At 41.5% G+C, this 20,688-nt stretch overlaps 1 protein-coding gene across 2 annotated transcripts in view; it reads right to left on the reverse strand.

Moving 5' to 3' along the window:
• The window catches only part of drd2a (dopamine receptor D2a), a 60,114-nt gene that overhangs the window by 7,280 nt on the left and 32,146 nt on the right, over positions 1–20,688 (reverse strand). For both annotated transcript variants that reach the window (XM_061828295.1, XM_061828296.1), the window contains 3 exons: positions 14,151–14,461; positions 9,071–9,180; positions 4,826–4,962 (listed from right to left, as the gene is read on the reverse strand). In XM_061828295.1, the coding sequence (XP_061684279.1) occupies positions 4,826–4,962; positions 9,071–9,180; positions 14,151–14,461 (558 nt within the window). The remainder of the gene's footprint in view (positions 1–4,825; positions 4,963–9,070; positions 9,181–14,150; positions 14,462–20,688) is intronic.

A 20,688-nucleotide genomic window follows, 5' to 3' on the forward strand; every position in this document is an offset into this window, starting at 1 on the left:
TTGTTTGTTTGTTTCCTTGTTTGTTGGTTTTAACTTAGCAAGATTGCAGATTTACTCGATCACGTATTTAATAAATAAAATTGAAAAAAAAAATTAAACTACCTTGTACACTGGGATTTTTTTTGCATTTTTTTTCATTTGTTGCTTATATTCCTGCTTCCTAAAAGTAGACTTTTCTATGAACTACATAAATGTAAACATTTTATTTTGTACGTATACTTATTCTTTATCTCAACTATACTATAAGTATAGTTGGGTGCATCAATCATTTTACACTTGAAACTGTATGAGTCCCAGAATGCGCATGTTATGGGAAATATGAAAGTCTGTAACACTGTAGCACATGTCACTGATCACGTTTCAAATCTCTCTGAAGTTGTTTTGTTCTTCACTTAATTTCATTATTTAGTTATATTGAATGTTAAATGGACTGCACGAAATAGTACTTTATCTAAACCATCGTAGAGCTCAGAGCGTTTTACAAAGCCCGTTCATACACCAATGGATGGATTGACCATATATATATTTACATATACATACTTTTTGCTCTTCTGTCTTTACTCTTTTTCGATCTTCTTTTGACAGCTGCACCTTCAATGAGTTTATTCTTTGTTTGGATGTTGTCGATTCTTTAGTTTTGTGAGGAGTCCATTCCGCGCCGAAAACCCTCACTCCAGTCGAGCTTTATGTACTGCTGATGTCAGTGCCAATTGTGGCAACAGAATCATGTTAGGGAAATCATCTCCTCTCAGCTGTGAGATCACTGCCCACAATGGCTGGATCGTGGTCTGCCAGCACAACACACTTAACCAGTTTTTGTTTCTCAGGCGAAGACCTTTTCACACTTCCCTTGCTCAGGAATAAAGGTCCACACAGCAATGCGGAAGTACAACCAGCAGTGCAGCCGAGACGGACGATGCACAAATTTGGAAGTGCTGCCTACAAGCAAGTTGGGAAGCATTCCCTGCTGTGTGGACTGTAACTCGCCAATCTGTCTTAGTCATTTTTGGATAAGACAGCTCTACCTTTGCTTATTTTGAGGAGAAGGAGGAGGAGGTGACTCATCCGCAAAAAAAAAAGGGAATGCTTATATTCCATAATGATTTCATTGCAGGATCCTGGAATTCAATCAGATCGCAAAAGTTCCACAAAGAGTGCTTCGAGGTGTATTTCAGGCTGAGCGCAGACCTTTGAAAGGCAGTTGGAAAGTCTCCTGCAGAGACATCTGAGTATGTAATTTTCCTATTGTCCCAAATTTTGGGCTCGAGGGATAACAATTATGCCTTTCTACATTCCCCACTTCCTGTGTTTTCAAAAGGTACAAGTCCCCCAAAGTAGCACTCAGAAATCACTTTGTCACCCCCTCCCCAGTGAAACTTTCTGTCGTCACGACGCCATCACTCCAGAATAGAACATTTTTCTATTTGAGGGCTTGTAGCGTCTGCTGCTCTCGGCACTTATACGTCGTGCTGCAACTCGGCATCAGGGTTTCCTCCCCCTCACCACACACACACAATGAAGGGAAACGTTGTCAGCTGCTTGCCTTTTCCCAAGTGCAGTGTGAAAAGGTGTTTAATGTACTGTTACCCTTGCGTCCATGGACGCAGACTGATTATACTTTATGCATCGTTGCGAATCTTTGTGCATCTCAGAGCTGGGATGCACATTAAATGAGATCTCTGACTTTCCATCTATTATCCATATTTTACCACGTATCCAGGTCAGTTTGCTGGGGCAGTAGCCTGAGCAGGGACACCCAGACTTCCCAATCCACTTCATTCAGCTCTTTCAGGGATCTCAACCTGTTCCCAAGATATCCGAGAGACGTAGTCTCTCCAGGATCTCATGGGTTGTCCCTGGGGTCTCGTTCCGTTAGGACGTGCTCAGAACACCTCACCAGCAAGACACCCAGGAGGCATCAGAATCAGATACCCCATTTGGCTCCTCTCAATGCGGAGGATCGGCAACTCGACACTTAGCCCCTCCCGGATAACCGAGCTTCTCAGAGACCTTGCGAAGAAAACCCGTTTCGGCCACTTGTATCCGGGATCCTGTTGTTTCAGTTATAACCCATAGCTCATGACTCATAGGTGATGGTAGGAACATTGATCGATTGGTAAATTGAAAGCGTCTCCTTTCAGCTTTGCTATTTCTTTATCACAACAGACTGATATCAAAATCTGCACCGCTGCCATCTCCTGCTCCATTCTTCCCCTCACTTGTGAACAAGTCCCGAAGATACTTGAACTACTCCACTTGCAGCAGGATCTTATCCCCATCCTAGAGAGGGCACACCACCATTTTCTGACTGGGGACCATGTTTTCAGATTTTGAGGTGGTGATTCTCATCTCAGCCCACTCAACTGTGAACTGCTCCAGTGAGGGTTGGAGATCACGACTTGACGAAGCCAACAGAATCCCATTTTCTGCAAAAAACAGAGAGGCAGTACTGAAGCCACTAAACCGGACCCCCCTATGCCTCGGCAGTCCCAAGAGATTCTGAAAAAGTTATGACCAGTGACAAAGGGCAGCCTTGGCCGTGACCAACTCTCACGGGAAACAAGCCTGACTTACTGCCGGCAATACAGACTACACTCTGATACAGGTCGTACGGGGACCGAACACCCTGAATCAGGGGGTTTGTTACCCCATACTCCCAGAGGACCCCCAACAGGACTCCCCGAGGGAGATGGTCAAACGCCTTCTCCAAATCCACAAAACACATGTAGACTGATTGGCCTCACTCCCATGCAAACTCAAGGACCCTGCCGAGGGTGTAAACCTGGTCCACTGTCCCACAGCCAGGTTGAAAACCACGTTGATCCTTCTGAATCTGAAATTCGACTTCCCGATGGACCCTCCTCTGCAGCACCCCTGAATAGACCTTTACAGGGCGGCTGAGGAGTGTGGTCCCTCTATAAGTGAAATATACCCTATGGTTTACCTTCTTAAAAAGAGGGACCACCCCTCCAATCTGCCAATCCAGAGGCACTGTCCTTGATGTCCACGTGATGTTCCAGAAGCCTGTCAAACAGGACAGCCCCACAACATCCAGAGGCTTTAGGAACCATGGGAAAATCTCATCCATCCCTGGGGCTTGCCACGGAAGAGCTTTTTAACCATCTCGGTGACCTCAAGCCCACAGATAGGAGAGCCCGCCTCAGAGAACCTAGACTCGTTTCTTCATTGGAAGGCAGACGCAAAAGCAGATATATCCATCTTTATGTTTCTGCAGATTCTTTGAATTATATAATATATCAAGATTTATTTATATTTATATATACACGCACACACACACACACACACACACACACACACACACACACACACACACACACACATACTTTTTGACCATACACACCAGCTGGAGTGCCTTCCCTGCCAAAAAGTGAAATTTCATGTTCTGAGAGCGGATCGCTAAGGTCCCTGCCTTCAGTCACGACCCAGCTCGCACTGCACCTGACCCCCATGGCCCCTCCCACAGGTGGTGAGTCCTTAGGAAGGGGGACCCATGTTAGCCTTTCAGGCTGTGCCCAGCTGAGCCCCATGGGTGCAGGCCCAGTCACTAGGCACTCACCATCAAGCCCCACCTCCAGGCCTGGTACCAGAGGGGACCCCCAGTGACCCATGTCTGGGTAAAGGAAACCTAGATCCAATATTTTTATTCATCATAGGGGTTTATGGAGCCGTACATTGTCTCTTTGTTGCGTCAGTTTCTGTTTTCAAGTCCCGGCTACAACGTCCAGTTTTAAAACTTTGCTTTTTTTTCCTGCTTTTCAAACATTTCCACTTTTCAATTATAATTCTTGCTCTCCACATTGTTTTAATTGTACTTTTATTAATTTTTTATTTCATTTTAAATGTGTATAAGCCGTGTTTCAATACTTTTAATCATTAAAAGAACATTGAGTTCCCTGGAATATGAAATGCGCAACATAAATAATTATGTTTTGCTTTGGTATGCTTTGCCAGAGTTAGAACAAGCGAATGCCACCAATTCGGTGCAATGGTCTGTATACATATTGAGTGACAAGACGGCAATATAATACAATGTGATTTCTACATTTTCTCACCTACTCCGGAGTCACGATCTCTGGCAAATTTCAATCAACTTCCAATTTTGAGGGGATCTTTCATTTCAAAGCTTGACATAAATCCATATAGATTTTATATGATATGCTTTACACAGCTCATGTCGAAGGTCAGTGCAGCACTTTTTTTTTCTCATTGCTAAGTTTTTTTTTTCATGAGGATCACAAATCTTTCAAAAAAAATTAAGCATCCTCTAACCAGAAGTTTGATTCTTGAGGTTGAACTGTATCCAAATCAGACATGAAATCATAATGCTGATGTATATAGACAATGCAAGCAAACAGTCAGCACTAACAGAAAAATAGAGAGAGAGCTATGAGATCCATCCATTTTCTGAGACACTTATCCTCATGGAGGCCGAGTGCTGGAGCCTATCTCAGCTGTCAACGGCAAGAGTTGGGGTACACCCTGAACTGGTTGTCGCCCAATCGCAGGACACATGGAGAAAGACAACAGTCACACACACAATCACACCTAGAGGCAATTTAGAGTCTCAAATGAATGCATGTTTTTGGGATGTGGGAGGAAACAGGAGTACCCAGAGAAAACCTACGCAGGCATGGGGAGAACATGCAAACTCCACATAGGAGGGGCCAGAGAGATAATCCCAGTCCTCAGAACTGTGAGGCCAACGCTCTATAGCTGCGGCACTGTACAGCCGAGCTATGAGATATGTTTCTTTTTTATTATTCTTAATACATTGGGTGTAAATACAAATATTGCTTTCTCTTACCTGTGTTATTGAGCCCAAACAGGAGAGGGCAGGATATGGCGAAAGACAGCACCCACACCACGGAGATCATAATAGTCACCCTTCTTCTCGAACTGTAACGGGTGTTGTACAGCATCGGCATTGCAACCGCTGTGTAACTGAAAGGGGGGTGGGGAACAATTTAGTTGGAATTGACTCAAATAATATCTTATAAACGGGCTTAATTTTGGTGCAAAAAAGAAAAAAAAGCGAAACAATCCACTCACACAACCCCTACTAAGGAATGGTTTTACAGATGGGGGGCGATGACATTTGCTCACTGAGTGTACACACTACCTGTTTTTGATATTTTTCAGTGTTCCCTTCATGTGTAGCACCCTGACTCGACAACTCAAGCGTACTAATGTTTAAGAAATGCAGCCTCTCCAGGATGACCAGTCCACACAAGCTCTGGTCAAAAGGTTTGCTTTGTCTCCCAGCTCAGTGACAGCAGCGGAGGCCGAATCAATGGAGCCAGCCATATTTCCATTGAGCAATGAAATTCTTTTGTTTACCATCAATATGTTGTTTGGTGTAACGACCTCATTCATGGTTTTGAAAGAACTTCCCACTCTCCCAGACCTGGTGCCCGATGATGAAAGGACATGTACAGTAGTTGTATTCCTTGCAACTCTTGCTGACTATATGAACAAAATATTTTATCCATGCAAAACAAAATAAACTTATAAATATTATGAAAGTGTGACTGTACAGTGTTTTAACAAAAACATTTTGATTAAGATGATAATTTTCCCAATGGAGACCCCATTCTGTACCATTTATAAAGGGTCCCTCCATCTACTTAAACCATGTAAACGTGAATGACAGCCACATTGAATTGGTTGCGAAACATAGCCCTAATCTCCCAATTTATGTATGGTATGAATGTTTGTATATAATCTATTCAAACAGGTTTTGTCCTGGAAGTCCTGATCTGTAATGGCCAGAACTCGCGGCTGAACCCAAATGCACGACTCACGAGGCTTAGTAGCAGTTTGGGAAGAGTCTTTATTCGATCCAAAGTCCAAATACCGGTGAGCAGTCCGCGAAGGCAGCAGTAGTAGATTTGGCAGGCGTAAGAGGAAGGTCAATAACTGATCGGGGTTTGATACACGGGATAGCAAGAGCAGAAACAAGGAGTTGTGGGAAAGTGACATGGGATCAACGATCTGGCAAAGACCAGATTGCACGCGTGGCCATAAATACGTGGAACGTAATTACATAGAGGAGACACCGGTGCGCGCATTTGCTGATAGGAGCAGGTGCGCACCAAATCGGGGCCCGGCACAGCCATTACAGGACCGGCCCCGCCATGACGTGAACAATATCTGCCCCTCTTGAATGAAAATGAACTTTTGTTCGAAACCATTTAGAGGAGCCAGAACCAGCAACGTTCTTGGTAACAAGCAGAAATGAACTAACTTCAGTTTAACGTTTGCCCAAAACTTGAACCAGCCAATGAACTGTCGTTCATTGAAGTCATTCGGGTAAAACGCCATAAGCAGCTCTCTCAAAGTCTGTGAAGCCACTTCAACTCTCAACCCAGAACTATAAAAGGTGATCAGGGGTTTTATTCATGTCATTTTTGATCACTAAAACTTCAATTTAATAAATATATTTTATCCCAAATGCGTTTAGGAGACAGCATATATGGTGCCCTTGGCAATATTATTACTTATTATTATTATTATTTATTTTTTGTTTTTTTTTAATATATAGAAAGCAAACCATGGAGAGTCTCTGTCCTCCTAAAGCATGGGTGCTGTCACAGAATGGTGCAATCGATTCAAAACATCTGAACTCTCTGCTTATCTTGCTTGTTCCGTCTTCTTTGGGGCCATTCGTTCCTGCCTTGACAATCAGGCCATTCTTTTGTGCTTTTCCATTTCTGCAGGCACTCAGTGACGTGGTGTGCAGTGAAGGGTCAGCAACTTTAATTCTTTGGATTGGTGCGCAGCGACCCGAAGAAATAGAGTAAATGTTGATCGCAATAGTGGTACCCATAGTGATTGCGGCACTGGGGGGGGTGACCCACAAGCTGGGAGGAAGTCTCCAGCAGATACCAGGAAGAACCTCCGACATTTCTGTCCAGAAGAACGCAATATTGGGAACAGCTAAGATCCTGCACAGAGCCCTCGAGCTTCCAGGCCTCTGGTAGAGGACCCAAATGTGAAGGAGATACTGCCGAAGTGAGCAAGAAAACCTCATTTCACATTTCAAATATTTTATAATCAGACATGGTGAGGCAGACAGATGACATAAGGAATCTGAACACTTAAATATGAGTGAATGGCTAAATGCCGATATGATTTATGGTGACGTCAGATGTGACGTGTTGATAAAATGGATTGGACCCCTGCATGGAAGATGAATTGCACACTCCAAGTGCTGCAGAGAACTCTTATCATTTAACCTTGATGTATTAGTTGACCTTCCTACCGAGGCAACCGTAATCACTAGAAAATGTTTCCTAAAGGGTCCAATATATTGATTCCCCCCCCCACCCCCCCAAGTATAATTTTGCTAGGTCTCCCAAAAGCCTTGTACAGAATGTCTATTTTGAACTCATATTGAATAAATCGCATTAAAGTAAATGGATCAGATAAGATAATTGTTTGTTAAAGTCATACACATTATATATATATATATATATAATATATATATATATATATATATATATATATATATATATATATATATATATAGTATGATCAATTTATCATGATACAGTGTTTAACAAATTCAAAGACATAGGCCCTTTATAGTAAATTGATGTTGCTTATTAGTTAATGGACATTTTACCCTTTATTGACAAAAATGTTTTGATCAATATTCCATTTTAATGCTTGAGTAGTTCTGTATATTCATCTTATTTCTTATAGGGAATTTCCTCCCTCACCCACATTACAAAAGTGTTTTTCAAACTGACGGGAAGTACTGTGCTCTCCAAGCAAAGAAGCTAATTTGTCATTTTTGGAGGGTGACAGTAATTCCAAAAACCTTTGGGCAAAATAACTAGCCGATAACCTACTTTGCATCATGGGGTTCCAAAAGTATTAACATTTGTCTGTGCATGCAGCTGCAGTGTGAGCGCATGGAGCCACTATAAGGTAATGTGAGCCTCAACCAATTTGCTCCACTTTGATAAACAAGAACATGGTGAGTTACACACACACAGAAGAGGCAAACTATCCTTTCATGTCGAAAAGAGGACGCTGCCTCCAGCAGTTCAAGGGAACATCAAATTTCATCCCGGACTCCTTTAAGATGACACTTCTCAAGCAAGAGGAAGAGAGTCATGGTCATCCCTTTGAGGATGCCCAAGTACGCACCCAGCGTACACGAGCCTTATAAGTAAGATGTAATTGTGGTGTCACTTACCTTTGGCATACAGTGTGCGCTTGGGCATTCGCGGTTCACAGTTCGCAGCCCCGCTTATTCACGGATTTTGCTCTCCGAGTTTTGTTTTTAATGTCCGTATTTTCACGATCATTTAGAAGTCTTAAATTCTTTTCTAAACAGATGAGGCTCCACATTAGACATGGCACCTTACAAGGTGGTGCACTTTATGTCAATGGGAATCGAAAAATCGTTTCCCACCGTTTCCCAGGACAAAAATCAACGGAACTGAAAGATCGGTTACCATACTTGCCGAAATCCTCATGCCTGCAACATTTGCAATTGTTGTGTGACTTGTCCAACAGAATACGCTTTAACACTCTGGTTATGCCATTAGCATGCATGCTAGCACGTGTTTTAGCATGGACGTAAGCTACCATATGATGGCGCTCACAAGGCAATGAGGAACAATTGCACTTTACATTTTTAAACAGATGACGCTTACATTGTCCCACACACTAACAGTATAGGCAGGTCATTACTAACGATGTTGTACACAACCACAGCGAAGACAATGGCATAACAAGCAAATAATAAAACATAAAAGATTGACTCACACAATAATCGACAAAAAAACATGCACTTTAAACACTATTTACAACCTCTCAGCATGCTTTGCAACACTAAGGAAGTCCTTAGTGCTGCAAAGTATGCTGGGAGCGTCGCAAAGCAGCCTGGGAGCCTGTAAATAACGTTTAGAGCGTGTAAACTCTTGAATGAGAGGTTGGATACAGGTGTCCTGTTATTCCTTGTGTAAAGATTTCCTTTTTAAAAAATCCATTCAAAGCCGCCAGAAGGAATGAGCAATCAGAGCATTGTCCAACTCACCGATCAATGCTGATGGCACACAGATTGAGGATGCTGGCTGTACACATCATCACATCTAGAGTGACAAAGATGTCACAGTGGATCTTGCTAAATCGCCATTCCCCTACGACCTGCAAGAGGAAAAACACACAAGTGGCATCTTAGTGCAACTGTCAACAGAAGAAAGCAAAGGTACTCTGCTAAAGGGGCCATCACAGCAAGAAATTGTTTGTGTGAATAATACTCTGTTCCTTGATTTACACTACATGGCCAAGTGAGCAATTCTGATCGATTGCTGATTTTTGTGTATTTACTTTCGGTCTATGTATATTTCGAGGGGCTTGATATGGCTGTTTATATTCATGCAACAAATGGAACAATTTTATGAATAGTGAATGGCAGATTATATTTTGTCTGTATGCATTGGATGAATCCTTCCCCCTACTGTTCTAAAAGGTCCCGTATTTTGCGAAACCAACTTTTTTCTAGTATTTGGAATGTAATATTGTCTGTATGGTCTAAGTAAATGTGAAATATGAATTAAAATTGTCTACACATTCCCGAGTTCCAGACGTTTTTCTACTTAGAAGACCAAGGTCATTAAAAATTCTTGAGCTAATCTACGATAATAATGGAGCCCGTTGCCTTCATTTCTACTCCCGAGCCAGCACTGTCAACATAACAAACACGTGTGCGCTCACAAGTGTCCTCATAGAGAGGAAACAAATGTATGGTCTTTGCTAAATATGGAATCAGCAGATACAAAACTGGGCTGTAGCTGTCAGAGAGACATTTTCTGGACACTCGTATGACAAAACAAAGGTGGTTTTTTTGGTTTTGATTTATAATAAACGCGCACCCAGATAAGTTGAAGCAGATGGATGGATGCATGGATGTAAATATATTGCAAGGTTTCTGTAGAAAATACATATAATGATTTTGAAAATAATTCATGGAAATGCTTAGTGACATTATGTCAAAATACAATACAGTTTTGCAGTTGCGCATGTTATTTTCCAGACATTATTTTTGTACGACTTTGATGGGGTGTATGGAAAACTACTCAATTTGTCTCAACATTTGGAAGAGGCCTGATTCTGATCCAATTTCACTTGAGAATAATCTAAATGGTGTTACTCTAACTCCGCCGTGACAGACGAGCCTTGATATGTTGTGAATTTTGGACTGGGTCCAACAGTAGGTAGTCTAATTTAGTCAAAAATACCTACAGTAAAATTTGTGGAAATATAAAATTTGAAATCTGAGCCGCTTATCCTCACGAGGGTCGTGGGAGTGCTGGAGCTAATCCCAACTGTCAACGGGCAGGATGCAGGGTACACCCTGAACTGGTTGCCAGCCAATCGCAGGGCACAACAGTCGCACTCACAATCACACCGAGGGGCAATTTAGAGTTTCCAATTAACACACGCTTTTTGGATGTGGGACTAAACCGGAAAAAAAAACTTGTAGGGACGGGGAGAACATGCAAAATCCACACAGGCAGGGTTCGGGAATTGAACCCTGGTCCTTAGGACTGTAAGGGAAACACTCTACAGCTGCACCACTGTGCTACCACAGCCGCCATCAGCAAAACCAAAATTATCATGATTCTCAACATCTGGTCATGGGAAATTGCCACCCTCCATAGACCTTTGGGTTTGCCCAAGGTTTCTGCTTTGGATGGTGTATTTTTCTTTTTGAATGTTGCCCGGTGCTCGCTCATGTGAGGTTCAGTTAGTCACTTAAGAACAAATTCTTCCATTCGGGCGTAAGTACTTTTTTACATGCGTCTATTGCGTATTCATTATCTACACACAACTGAGGACATTAATACAGCGGGTGCAAGAGTTAAAATTTGAAACAGTATGACTAACTGTTTTTGCAATTTATTGGCAAGCCACAAACCGTTTCATCCCTATTATGAAGACGCATAAAGTTCCGATAAAACTGCTGCAACCTCACGAAACAATGCTAATTTATTCAGATGCTACCTTTGTTTACATGCTGTGCTTGTAGCCTGCTTACATATTTCAGCTTGCAGTTAGCCTAAGCACCCCATTAGAGATGCAACATTATCAACGCCGGCCTGACGGGCTACCCGTCTCGCCTGACGCAAGCCCACCTGTCTTGAAAAGGGTCTTACTTGTATGTGTCGTAGGTCGATTAATCTTTGTTCCCGAGGCTGTATTGTCACAAAATTAACCGTCAATTGTTTCTGCTTTGGTCCACTACATTGATGATGGTTACAAAAAACGAGACCCTCAAACGAGTGGCTTTCTTTCTCCTCTGCACTTTCCTCCTTTTTTGCATCTTTCAACTTTCAACATGATCTAATGAACGCTGCATTCCTCCTTCTCTGCTATCACTTTTCATCTCAAACTCCATGGACTCACCGAATTTAATTTAGAACACAAACACACGTCTGATCACAACGGGAAGGACAACAATTTGCGGGGACGGGAAACTGCTCGCTTTGTCTCTTTCTGACAGTGACAACCAAACATGAGCCCCTTTGTCAGCGGGACCCGCTGCTGTTTGGCTTGCGCACACTCAAACTCCAACCGGTGAATGTGCCTTCACAGGCATTTCGTTATTCAAATTGTGTCAGCATTCTGACTTAATATGCAAAGGTGTTGCCATGAGAAATTGAAAATGCAGTAATGGAGGCTGAGGAGATGGGAAAGGAGATGAAGGTAACAATTTCGGATGTCAGATGAAATCTAAGTGTAGGAAAAACAAAGGCGCATATATATTGTAGCGGAGATGCCCCCGCAAAATGAGGTGACGCAGGGGGGTCCCCACGGGTCCATGAACTCCATTCTTCGAAGCTGTCTTGCTGTGAAAGGACCACGAGGAGAAGGCTGATGAGGGATCAAGTGGACCTTAGCCTAATTCGCAGCTTCCCGTCAAATCTTGAGTCCTGGAACATGGATGTAAGAGGAACTGCAAACTCACCAGTGATCTGTGTCATGTGAAGATAAAATACGTTTTAATATTTAGTGAAAACTACAGAAATATTGCAAATGTATGCATTGATCTCTGTGTCAGTGTGTCGATCTTAAGATCTTTCAACTTTTTCTGAGAAATTGTGGGTTTTTAAGAATTGTTTGGCTTAATTTTGACTTAAAAGCAGCATGAAATGTTGGGGCGTTTGGTTCTCTACCCCGGTCCTGCCAGCCGGCCTTGCCCACACCCCTCCCACTTCCATTTTTTCTGTCCATGGCGCATCCGGCGCCACCATGTGTGCGAATGTCTGCCGCAAGCCAAGCTGGTGAGCTGGCCATACAGTTTCCGAGCCATGACAGGTCATTGTAGCCAGACCGAGCAGCTACCGGTATAACGTGCCGGCCTTGTATGTACCTGACTGAGCGTTCGAGGTCGACTCGCTACCAGCTCAACAGTCAGGAAAGTTACGAGCCCATCCAAACAGGACAACTTTTACTCAGCCTCCTTTTGTTTTGCTTTATTTTTTTCCCAATTATTTTTTTTTTTTTTGCTGCTTCAACCAATCCTGTGTTCGTGCTACTGAAGCCTAGAGGATAACGACTCCATCTCCGGCGTAGGTCACACGATGCAATGCTTGCTAAGGGGACAACACCACCATAATTTCGGAGAAATTATTAGCTTTACACAAAGTCTCAATGTTGTTCCTCTAACGCTAACTGAATGCATTCAACGCTCATACACAATTATCTTAGTCCCACTGCCACCCACATGATGCCATCATTTCCATTTCTTAATTTCTTTTATCACCATTTTTTCCCCTTTCTGTAGTTCATAGTTGTACCTGTGTTTCAAGGTAGATTAAAATTTAATTCCATATAAAATCTGGTTGCCTGTCATGCTGTGTGTTTGAGTTTATTGAGTATACCGGGAACTCTTATTTAATTCATAAAGCGGAGCACACGTTATGATTTTTGAGACTGATAAAAGGTTTTTCGGTCCTGTTTCCTAAATGCTATACATAAAAAAAGACAGGGTGCCCTTTATGAGGCAAAGGTAATTTATAATGTTGTAATTTAACAATTACCTGAACCCGGAAGTCTAATGCTAGTGTTCAACTCTGCTGAATTTATTTCCCAAATAGATATATATACCTTGATTTACCGCATACAATCCTTTTTTTATGTATATATTTTTTAAAAGAATAGCATAATTCTGCTTAATGGAGGTAACACATATTAGCTGTCACAATTGTCTTCTTTACATTGCAGTGTAGTTGAGACTGCATCAACGGCCCTCAAATTTCATGATTCATTTTCTCCCAATGATTGCACGGTACGAATGATAGAAAATGGATGGAATTCCTAACAAGAGACAATTCCCAACAATCATTTACAGTAATGAAATAATTATTGTCCACTTCTCCTCATTTAAAGTGCCCTAATAGTCTATTACTGCGTGATGCCTTTCCAGTGTATGAAGAGAAAAAATGTACCGCCACCTTTGCCACCGTGACATCATGCAGATTTAAACACTGTAATTGGATCACAGTGTTAATCGTGATGCTTTACTGTGAGACACTAGAGTCTTAGTGAGCCTGCACTCTTAGATTGCCTCTCTATGTTACACAGCATGACTTCAAGCTTGGTGGTCAAAAACACCCCCGCACCCCCTTCCCACAACCCAGACCTGGGGGGAAAAAAAATATCAAATACTAATCTTTTTGATGGAGCCCACATCCTGCTTGCCATGGATTTCTTTTTTTCCCCCTCTAGATTATATAGTTAACCCCAGCCTCTGTTCTCAGTTTTTCGGTCGCAATGGCCAGACATCACTTATAGGACAAAGTTACAAAAAGCAAATGGTTTACTACAATCTGAAACAATGATGAATTTCAAAAATGTGAACAGATTGCTCATAATCATGTAAATTGTGACTGCCATGACGTTTTTAAGTTGCAATGCATTAGAGGTCATTTGTTGCTGAGCTGGTATTTACATGGGACCAATAGCAATGTAAATCTGTGAATTTGCTGGTGGCGAACAGCATGTACGGGAGGTCCACCGTACCAGTAAAGTGAGTTGCAAGCTTGGTCACGATTTAAACTCGGAAGTCAAGGTACCACTGCAAGTCTGTTTACATTATTATGGATGAATACCTCCAAGTAGACGACCCAGGGCATGACCAACGTGGCCACCAGAAGGTCCGCGACCGCCAGGCTGACGATCAGGTAGTTGGTGGTGGTCTGCAGGGCTTTCTCCCTTGACACGGCCATGCACACGAGCACGTTGCCGAAGACGATGACGAAGATGAGCAGTGTGAGCAGCATGGCGTAGTAGTTGTACGCGTGTTTCTGCCCTTGATCGGTCTCGTTGAAGCCCCATGTTGCATTATCAAAGAAACTGTCATTGAAGGCATAGTGGGTAAAGACATCCATTAGCTGTGAGTGATGCAGGCCAGCCACAGGCCCTGGAAACACACCAAGAAGACAGTGGTTAGATGAAGTAGTTATCAGAATAATACAAAATTGTTAAAATGGACAACCAATAGAAAAAAAAATCTCTGGGTAATTGATGGCCATTAAGATTTCATTGAAAAAAAAAACTCCAGCTACATTCATGAATAATAACAAACCAACAATAAGCATTTTTGGGGGTTGTTTAAAATGCATTCGCGGGCAGCGTCCCATTTTTGGGGTGAGATTATAAATTAGTAAAGTTATCATACAATTTAACCATAGATGAAAAAGAAGTGTTATTTCCTTGATTGTTGCCCGTTAGGAGACTTTTATCGCAATAAGGCAAATAATTGTCACCCTGGCCATGAATGGGTTAAAATCTGAACAAATCAAAGTTTGACCTGATTCCCTTTGAGTTCAACCAACTCCCCTCACAATAGCTCAATGAACTCACTTATCAGGATTTGATAATCATAGTATCTGAACTCCACAAATGATCGAAGTAATGTAAAATTGGACATACCATTTTCCATATTCTTGCCTTTTGATGTGATATTCTTTGCCAGTAAATGCTGGCTAAATAAAATCCCAATTGTTGTACAGTATGTGAGTAAAAGCTAGGGGTGTGATTGACATTATAAAGAGGTTGCGGGTATTTCAAGAGCACATGAGATGATTCACTAAATGATTACTTTGTTGTTGCCTGATCCCTTTGCGTAGAAATATCCCGATCGATATAAAAGTTTAGATAGGGAGACAAAGATGAGACAGGCCTGCGTGGGTCTTCATGTTCCTTCCTTTGTATAAATCGCGACTCTAGATATTATTTATCTCCAGTATCGTGCCTGAGGTTTAGAGTTAATGTGGATTCAGCTATACGGTAGGACTTTATAATAATGCAGGGTTGATGAATTGTTAATAAATAGGTTAACTGTGTTAAACAAGGTGCACAACACTTTAATAATATATATACATACATACATATATATATAGACATATACGTACATGTATAAAAATCAGTGTTCATTTCAGTGTTCAATCAGATATGTGATCTCTATATATATACACATACACACACACATACATACACACTGATAGAGATAATGCAGTTAAAAAAGCAGACCTGACTATTGGAACATAATTGTTTTGATGAACAACCCATTGTATGGAGTGACTACAACCAAACACATGTGCAAATACATCAATTTAACACATTCTATGTGACTTAGCAGTTGAGACAAATTGCGGGGTCTGATTTTACGTCTTTAAATAATGGCCGATGAAAGCGGTGCCTGTGTAGTGCGTGGTAAAATGAAAGGCACGTGTCTATCTTTTGCTATTCATTTAACTTTTGAAAACATCAACAAAGGTACTGCAACATATCATCTTTTCAGTAATGCAATTTTTTAACTTCTGGATGATATAAAAGCTGCCTTAGGGACAGTAACAAGAAGGAGTCATGCCATACCATCAATCACAAAATTTCGTTCAACTCTGCATTTCCGTGCATCTCGGTCATTTCAGCGCACCACGACAATTGGTGATGGTCTTTCCCAGAGCAGTTTTTTTTAAATGTAATAATACACTGGATGGGCTCACACATTAACATCCAATCGCCACAGAATTGGTTGAGTCAAGTCAATTGAAATAAATAACAATGTTGTGCTAAGGTACTTTATTGGGAAGATTTTAACAATTAACTCTTCACTCATATTCATTGTTTAGTTTTTACACCTGTTACCAACAGCATGTGAAAGCTTGAAGCGTGAGTGAACACACTATTTTGTATCCCATTTTGGGGATCTGAGTAGAGCAGGCACTCTCTGCTCTAAAAAGAGATACATTGTGAAAATTTTAACGTTTTTTTTGTTTGTATACAAATACAGTGCTCTCTTGAGATATGTTTAATTGTTCAATGAAATATGTAGAATGTAAACAATTAAAGAGCATCATGATTAAATCAAATATGCAGACACAAACAGAGTTTCATAGCTACTTTGAATCAGTAAGCTGCCATAATATAAATCATTTTTCACAGAGGATAGAGAACGTATGGAGGTGACTTAGTATTGTTATATTTCTGTCTCCATGTTCCGAAGCACAACCTGTGTTTAAATATTCTGTTGAAAACTAATAAACTGCCAAATTTTAGGAACATTATGTGGTTGTTTTAAATACAAATGTGTTATCTTTGTTTTATGTTTAGCTTGACAATAAACTTCTGTTGCTCACTAACTGTACCTGCTAAACCTCTGCTTTCTGTCAAAAGAATTGACTTTACTGCCACCATAAAGCACTGTTGAACTGATGGCTTGTATTTAAAAGTTGGGTCACTCTTCTTCTACTGGAGGTGGGTCTCTGGATTGCCCACCCACCCATCATGTGTCAAATTAAACAACCAAGTCAACATTTTATTGCCCATTTCCAAAGACGTGTCCAGCTGTTTTGCACAATGAATGATGATGTGTTCATGTGCCATAGAAATGGAGCATAGTGTACGAATTGCTAACATCACACTCTGGGCTCTTCTTCCGAAAGTAGAAGCACGCAGCTGCCTGCAGCGCACACTTGCCAGTGAGGCGACAAGAGTCAGCCTGCCGAGCAACGCGGCGGATAAACGCTCTCCCCAATGCACACACCCACTGGCAAGATCCAGACCAGTGTTACAAACAAACTCCCTGGCGAGATCCAGCAAGTTGTAATCCACACACTCACCAGTGAGATCACGAAAGGGGGACCTGTGGAGCCTCGCAGCTTGCGAAGGTCCGGTTCCTTCCTGCACATTATGGCAACAAAAGCCGGACTTGTCATTTTCCCGGCAGTTAGTGGGGTGGACTGAGGGCTGGCTGATTTAAATTAGAATTGGTTCATTTCAGAAAGGCAGTAAATTGTGTGTGTAATTCTTGATCATTATGGAATTTTGATGAATGCGCACAATGGACGTTATTAAGACAATAATGTGAAAACGTCTTCTTCGTGAAATTGTTTTTCTTATTAATGTGCCCAAAATATTAAAAACAAACAAAGAAAAACAGATTAGCCTTTTTGTAATGAACACTACCCATCAATGGATTAGAGAAAAGGTCCCAATTTACAGAACAACATCAACACCTTTACATATTATGGAATTATGTCTGATTGCTATTTCAAAGTGTATACAAAACCACCTGTAGTCCTTCATAATCAAGATATATTGTTTGTGCCAAATATTGTAACTTTAACATCAAAACTGCTACAATGCCAGAAGGGTTGACAACAGAAGCCAGCTGTGGTTGGTGGGGTTATCTCAAAAGCCTGAGGCTAATCTGCAGCAACTTGATGTGTAAAACCTTCCAACACTGCACAAACAGGCAAAAAGTTAACATTTCCATAGGTCAAGGCCGAACACAGTTGAAAGAGAGGCCCATACTGACAAAACCCTGTATGGAGCAAAACAGACGTAAAATCAAAATACAATGGAGCTCTTTGGTAATTTTCTACACTTTTTTTTTTGTTGAGTAGTGAATGAAAAACACAATAAGAAGACACTGACTGAAGTGTCACTACTATGGAGAACCTTTTCTGCTCCTTGCTGGCACCGGTGTTTGTATGAAATAAATAAAGATATCAGAAAGTTACTGAGGAGGAAAGAAGCAAAGATTATCCACTAGAAAAACTACTTTGACGCACTCATTCAGGCTGCACAAAAGAGTGAAAATGGTGGAATAAAAGTATGCAGAGATACCACAAGGACATGCTTTAGTCAAAGGAGGAAGACTTCAGACATCTCCATTCTTTGTGTGAAAACTTGCAGAGTTGGTGTTGAATCAAATGCTTCTTAACCACACTGTAAGCTTCACTGGTCACAACATTAGCAACAGTTGATCATAAGATCCAACATGAGAGAAAGCGAAAAAGCTCAGTTTTGACTGATAACCCCAGAGAGCTACAAAACTAATGATCATTGTTTATGTAGCTGCATTTCTCAAGGTGATAAATTTCTACAACATTAATAATAAACATATTAATGATGCAACTATAAATACACGCACAGCTAATGTTGCAGCTAGAGATTCGTTTTGCTGACTTTTCTGTAACTGCCAATGCAGAAAAGGGAAGCTTATCGTCTCAACCTCCTCACATGCTTTAGATCAACACTTCCCAACAGCATGTGGTGTATGTGTCTGTGTCCGTGTGTGTGTCGATGCTTGAAAACATGTGCAAGTGCATTTTTCCCACCATGTCATCAGCCTATTTAATAAGAGAGATGGACGTACTTGTGCAGAGAAACAATGAGAAAAAAGACCAAGTGAGTGATTGGAGCGAGAATGATGTGCTCCAGGGGACCGGTGTGTGGATGTAGCTTTGCAGTTGCAGTGTACTGTCGATTCTTAATTATTTGGCTGTTCTGCTCGAGTACAGAATGGATTTACTTAAACCGGTGTGTCATCCGCCAAACAAATGCCTCCCAAAACAATAAAAAGAAAAGGTACCAAATGTATCTATTCTAATAGATGTTTTTTTGTACACACAGTCATTACATAGTTGAGTCTTGAACCTATTTCAATTCTATTATTAACCAAAACAACAACACCTACAGAGGGATGTTAACAACTGACGCTATGTGAACAATTAACCCTAAACCTAACTTTTGGATGAAATTAAAAATTCAACTTTGACTTTGATGCAGGCAGCGTGGGATCGATTCCCGCTCAATGATGGCATTGATATCTGCGCTGCGACTGACTGGTGAGCAGTTCAGGATGTAGTCTGCCTTTTGCCTGATGCAGGTTGTGTTAGGCTCCGGCTCTCACATGACCCTTGTGAGGATAGGCGGCTTGGATAATGGGTGGAGTCAAGCCATAAAATACTCTCAAAAGTTCAGGGATAATTCCCTACCCAAGTCCTCCATGGCCATGTCCCCTTTTAGAGGACTGGCTGAAACTGACTTCAACTGAAAAACATGGAAGGTGTTGTGAGTACTGAGAGAGGTGGGGAGGCTAAGGCACACACATCCACCATCTCATAACAGGGAGACAGTTTTTTTGGAGTCACCCTTGAGTGACAGGTGTTTTATACTGAGCCACACCTTTAATCAACCGTGTAAGCAGATGCAAAGACACGTCGACGGTCGGCTCGCACCAAAGACTTGGCAGAGGACAAGAAATCAGCAGTGCGGGCCTGCTTCCAGGCCTTAGAGCAGCTGCGTAGGTGGGTGCGCCTCCACCAATGATTCTGCAAGCTCCTGGTCCTGTGATGGGGTGATGGAGGTTGGTAGCTCAAGGAGGATTACCAATGAATTCTTTGTTGTTGTGGGGTTTTTTTTGGACAGTTGTCGGTTTCATCTTTTTTTTTTTTTATGCGCGGAGGAGGGGCGGGGTATTGTGTTGACAAATGTTATTTAAAGAGGATGATAAAGATGATATATTTAAGTACAGCAAAGACAGGGTACATAGAAGGGTGGGCAAATAAATAGAAATCAAACTAGTTATCAGGGGCCAATAATCTCTGTGGTAATTGTTAGTAAAACACAAGGAGAGCTTTGTGTGACTTGTCTGTTTAGTGTGTGTGGGAACAAGCCGAGCAGGAAGAAAGACGGAAAGGAGTGAGAATTCGTGCTGCTGGCATCCGTGATTCCGTTCTTTTGTTTAAGCAAAAATGGAAAGAATGAAACAAAATATAATCTGCTTTTGACAATTAACAGCAACAAGAGAACAGAAGAAGTATTTATCTAGAAGAGTCATTGAGATCATAAAACAGTTGTCCGTCAACGTATACTTTGTTGACAACCAGTCCCACTCATTTAACATTCTCATGATGGTTTCTCATCATCTGGTAAAAGATTTTACAGTTCTTGTTGATTTCCTCATGGAACTGATCATTCATCCCGAACGGAGTCCTGGAGGAGGCCCTCCTAATCGATGAACACTGTTAAAAGTAATCTTGATCACTGTATCTGGAGTGGAGCCATCATGAACTTTTTAATCTACGCCTTGGTGTCATCCAGCGCGTTGTCTGGAATGCCAGAGAAAATGAGACTGTCGTACACACTTTGTGATTGAATGACCAGCGCGGTTTCTTTCATGATTTCATATCCCAATCTGAGAGTTTGGAATTCCGGTGATGTTTACATCATGTTTGATCGGAGCGCAGCATTATCTTAGCTCCTTGATGTTTTGCTCTGTGAACTCCTAGCTGTTGTTGAGTTCAGTGATATCTTGGCAAAGCAAGTTGAATTGTCAATTTCTTGTCGATTGGG

This window comes from Syngnathoides biaculeatus, chromosome 8 (genome assembly GCF_019802595.1).
Source record: "Syngnathoides biaculeatus isolate LvHL_M chromosome 8, ASM1980259v1, whole genome shotgun sequence".
In the NCBI taxonomy this organism is placed as follows: Eukaryota; Metazoa; Chordata; class Actinopteri; order Syngnathiformes; family Syngnathidae; genus Syngnathoides; species Syngnathoides biaculeatus.